This window comes from Gadus morhua, chromosome 14 (assembly GCF_902167405.1).
Source record: "Gadus morhua chromosome 14, gadMor3.0, whole genome shotgun sequence".
NCBI classification, from domain to species: Eukaryota; Metazoa; Chordata; class Actinopteri; order Gadiformes; family Gadidae; genus Gadus; species Gadus morhua.
Genome location: NC_044061.1, coordinates 7,279,407 through 7,284,406, shown reverse-complemented (window position 1 = coordinate 7,284,406; position 5,000 = coordinate 7,279,407). Strand labels below are relative to the sequence as shown.

General features: G+C 44.2%; 1 protein-coding gene across 6 annotated transcripts in view; it reads right to left on the bottom strand.

The window, feature by feature from the left end:
- Positions 1-5,000, bottom strand: part of mtss1lb (MTSS I-BAR domain containing 2b) — a 52,164-nt gene that overhangs the window by 32,581 nt on the left and 14,583 nt on the right. For all 6 annotated transcript variants that reach the window (XM_030376392.1, XM_030376390.1, XM_030376391.1 and 3 more), the window contains exons 2-3: positions 4,625-4,686; positions 4,231-4,304 (exon numbers count right to left, since the gene is read on the bottom strand). In XM_030376392.1, the coding sequence (XP_030232252.1) occupies positions 4,231-4,304; positions 4,625-4,686 (136 nt within the window). The remainder of the gene's footprint in view (positions 1-4,230; positions 4,305-4,624; positions 4,687-5,000) is intronic.

Here is a 5,000-nt window from a genome sequence, read left to right as displayed (position 1 = left end):
TATGGCTATGCTATTGATTTGCATTTGCCTGTACATTAAACACCCAAGAGAAATGTATGCTGCAAGATATTGACAAAATCAACTCCTGACCAAATTCTCAATCTTGATAATTTGATAACAGAGTAGTTTGGCCATAACTTTAATGTAATTGTATTATATCTTTAAGAACTACCATCGAGTGATTTGCCTTTAGTATGCTCATAGGAATAACCAACAACAACAACAACAACAACAACTATCACATCACAGATCTCACTGTTTAGACTTCCTCATAGAGGGGTAATAACTAAAGATTTATATTCAGACTGTTTTCTTATTGTCTTGCTTACTGTGCTCCAGTGTATTGGTGGCCCACACAGCCATGGAACCGACACTGGGATAGAAGGCTGCACATCCTCAATGACTTTTATGTTGGCAACACAATGTCTACTATGTGTAACTTCAGTCTGTCTGTCTGAGACTCAATGCAGTCAACACAGCCATTCAAACAACCAAAGGGCATTTTAGATTTTGTGATAGGGCGTTGTTTGTTAATTGAAAATAATCATGCTCTTTGGGTGAGTCTTTGGGTGAGTCTGCACTTACCAAGTATGCTTGTGTGTGTGTGTGTGTGTGTGTGTGTGTGTGTGTGTGTGTGTGTGTGTGTGTGTGTGTGTGTGTGTGTGTGTGTGTGTGTGTGTGTGTGTGCGTGCGTGCGTGCGTGTGTGTGTGTGTGTGTGCGTGTGTGTGTGCATTTGTCTGTGCCTGTGTGTGCGTGTGTGTGTTTGTGTCCATGCACATGTTGTGATCTTAAGATGAACCAGCTGTGTCGAGTGACTACTTCTGAGGAAGAGGAGGAAGAAGAAGAGTCGTTAAAAAAGTCCTCTATGAAAGACAGGGGGCTTATTAAAGACAGGAAACACAAACACACATATACACACCCACACAGACACACACACAGGCATACACAAAGATATACACACACACACACAAACACATGCATAAACCACAGGGTTCTAGGGATGCATGTCTGTTGCAAATTTGTTTATGTGGTCTTATTTTCACTGATTTACTGTTACACAATGAAACATGCAGATGTGTGTCCACAAACATACACATACACACACACACACACACACACACACACACACACACACACACACATGCTGACACACACACATACGCACACCCACACACACACATAATCCCACACTCAAAAATTCATGACATCAAATACAGACACAGACAAACAAACACACACACACACACACACACACACACACACACACACACACACACACACACACACACACACACACACACACACACTGCAGTATTAACCAAAGAGAGTGCGTGAATGTGAAGATTAGGGGTAGCACAGAGTGTACTCTGATTGGCTCTCCATCAGGGGGTTCATAAACATGTGCTTCTGTCCCCCGAGCCGGGTTCCACCTACGCGCTATACCGCTGTAGGCCTGCAGGGAGATGAAGAGCTCTCTGGCTCACACCCTCTTCTTATTCCCTCCTGGTTCACTTCAATGTTTTGAGTTGCTGGGGCCCGGCATGAGTAAGGATGCAAATTAATTTGAAACACAAGCTTCCCTCTGTGGAATAACGCTAACTGCGAGGCAATTAGGTGGAGTATGCATGTATGTTAGTGTTGGAGTAAGTTAGTATAAGTTATTGTTATGGAAAAGCCCCTTTCCCATTGGACTAAAACCCCATTAGCCCCATAAACATCTGGTATTTGTCTTCAGTGGGAAAGGTTACAATCTGCATTCATTCCCGGGACAAATGACTCTGCATTAGTCACAGGTATTTATCGGCTCCAATCGGCAGTGAAGGAAACATGAAACCCAGTTGGATACACTCATTTTCACTCCTTACCGGCATGAAGCTATGACGCACATTGCAGTTCCAGAGATTTGGCATGTAAATAGACAGGAACAACATGCATCGGCCATTTTGTTCTTCACACCGAGTTTGAAAGAGAAACTGAATAAGTAACAGATATTAAAAAGAAGTGACATTTTCACTGTCAATGCTGCTTTCTACTGTTCACTAATCATTTGTTATGGCATAACAACTCATCTACTGGCCATAGCAAGAAAGTAAAATTCTTCAATTTTGCCTATTTTTTAAAGAACCTGTATGTAGACGCGCTTTTTTTTGTGGGAAAATGGTAGGAATTATAGTTTTAGTGATTAATTCATTAACATGCCTACATGCATATTCTAGTACACAAAGTCAAAGACACCCCACATTTAATCTGACCTCTAGATATAAATCAATGACATTTTAAAGCAATGGTCGGATGAGAAGAGTGTAAAAAAAAAAAAAAACAAAGAAGGAACGACAGTAAAAGAGAGAGAAAGCGAACATGGATGGATACGATTCTATTCATGTATAAATGACCATGCCAGTCACAGAAGCCTTTGGATCCAAATGAACAAATGCAAGCACACACACACCCAGACACATAAACAAACAAACACACAAAGACACACACACATAAAACACACAATTATTGGTAGCACATTGAGATGCAACAGAGGGCATCTTTATTTGTGTCTTCTACAGCCTAACGAAGATACAATAAAACGCAGTCTCAGTTATATGAAAAGAGATTAAAAGCGATAAATCTTAAAAAGAAGCAGTAGTGAATGTCCCCGATGCTCCATCGGCAGTTTAGAACCGACATTAATAATAATGCATGGTAATTACAAATGCAAATTTGTGGGCATGTGTGGGTCGGTGGGGGGTTTGTGTGTGTGTGTGTGTGTGTGTGTGTTTTTGTCTGTGTGAGTGTGTGTGTATGCATGTGCGTGCATATGCATGTGCTTGAATTAGGGTGCGAGTGTATTTGTGTGAGAGGAGGCGCATACGTGTATGTGTGCGTGCGTGCGTGCGTGCGTGCGTGCGTGCGTGCGTGCGTGCGTGCGTGCGTGCGTGCGTGCGTGCGTGCGTGCGTGCGTGCGTGTGTGTAATGAGCTGACAAAGTAAGGCCATTTCCTCTTTTGGCCAGTAAAGGCAGCCAGAGCCTCTTCCTGCATTCTCCTAGAGGAGCCCACGTAGAGCAGACACACACACACTAACACACACATGCATGCACGCACACGCACGCACACACACTCACACACATCTGCAGGAGAGGAGTCTCTTATGTATTTCAGTGCTTTCCAGTGGGTGGTATTTTCATGACCTTCCCTAATCGTATAGAAGACCCCCTGCCTCACATGTGCAGCCAGATCGTTGCTTGTGTTTACCATTTCCAGCATGAAATAGCTCCGAAATACAGATAAAAAAAAACCTAGAGGGGGGAGGGGGTTTAAAGACCTTTCTGCCAAACATATTAAACATTCAGTCTCGCCATGAAAAAATGTGCTCAATAATCCAGCCCAGAATCTCCACCGCTGTCCAATGTTCTGTTGTCTTAGTGCGGAGGTTCTGAAAACAGACCCCAGGTCTGTGGGAGGCCGCAGTGGGCGCGACGTGTCCAACAAGAACAACCACACGTCCAAAAGAGTCCAACCGCCCGGTCCCACCGACGGGTTCTTCAATTACAACATGAACCTCGGCGCTCCGCAACCTCCTACGCAGCCCGTGTGGATGTTGAATCCTTCGACACGGACGCTGTTTTTCTGGGACCTTCTAGGGTCTTTCTGCCCCGACAGAGTAAACATAGGAACCATATTTCTGTGCAGGGCGAGCTGCAGTCTTCGTTCGTCTGCTCCCGGGGGACATTTAACTCAGAGCAATCTCTCTAATCTGCAGCAACAAATATGCTTTGAACGTGGTGACAGAAAGTACCTTACGGACTTTGGTCGGTTAAGAGGTCTTTGGTAGGCTAGTTGAGGTAGTTGGGAGATTGGACATTGAGGCATTTGAGGCAATGTCCAATCTCATATGAACAATGACAAAGGAACATTGACCAAGACCCTGACTGACTTTATCATTGATGGATTCTGCAGGCCAGTGTAGTGTAGTGTTAGGACTGGAGTGGTCCAACTCCAACTCAAACCTAGTCCTTCCCCAATGTCTACCTTGGGCAAAATGCGTTATTCCTAAACTACACCTTAATTAAATGTTTCAGAAACTGTGAGTCCCATCGGGAGAAAAACAAAAGCGAAGTAATTGAATCCTAGGAATCGACAGTTTGAGGACAACCGAAAGGCCTTGTTGCGTGTGGCCACACGCACGCACGCACGCACACATACACACACACACACACACACACGTGGGGGTTCCTACCTCTGGTGTTGGTGGCCATATCTGCCACCTTCTGAAAGGCATCCAGGAAGGCGACAGCAGCCAGGACAGTGGTTCTGTATGGACAGAGGAGACACATCATGGGTTTGGATACATTTTGGTCAATACAGCAAACACAATGTATTATTGATAGTTAGACACGGGATTGTAACGAGACACTTTTTTCTACTTCATTTTGGTACACTTATTGTGGGCTGAGTCACATGTTACAGATTTCTCACTAACGCAAATAGGATGCAATTAATTTAGGGTTTAGACTTAATGAACCAAAACTAAATCAAATTCGCCCCAATCTAGGGAGGCTTTTAGCTAAGCCCAATTCCATTGGATTCTTAATGACTGGTGTAATCAAACAGCCGTTGTTGCTGCGGCTTACCTGAGCTGGGAATGCAGCTTGGTGGCCTTAGCACTGAAGTCCTCCCACACAGGATAGGAGCACTAACAGAGTGAAGAAACACAAGCACAACAAACACCCTGTTAGCCAGGCGGGGACACTGACAACACAACCGCATTCCAGTGAATTCATCTGCGGAGCAAATAATGGCAGGAAACAGGAGTATCATCAAAGTAACAGCAACTCAAGCGATTTAGAACAATAACAGCGTTTGCTAAGCTCGGGTTCTGAAGCCCAAAAGCACAGGGGCCAGAGGTTTACTAATCACATACGTTATGTAATTAACTTGACATAAATCGGCCAATAATCAGCTGTTTAACAAGGGTGAGCTGCAGGATGGAACGGACAAGTAGGCGAC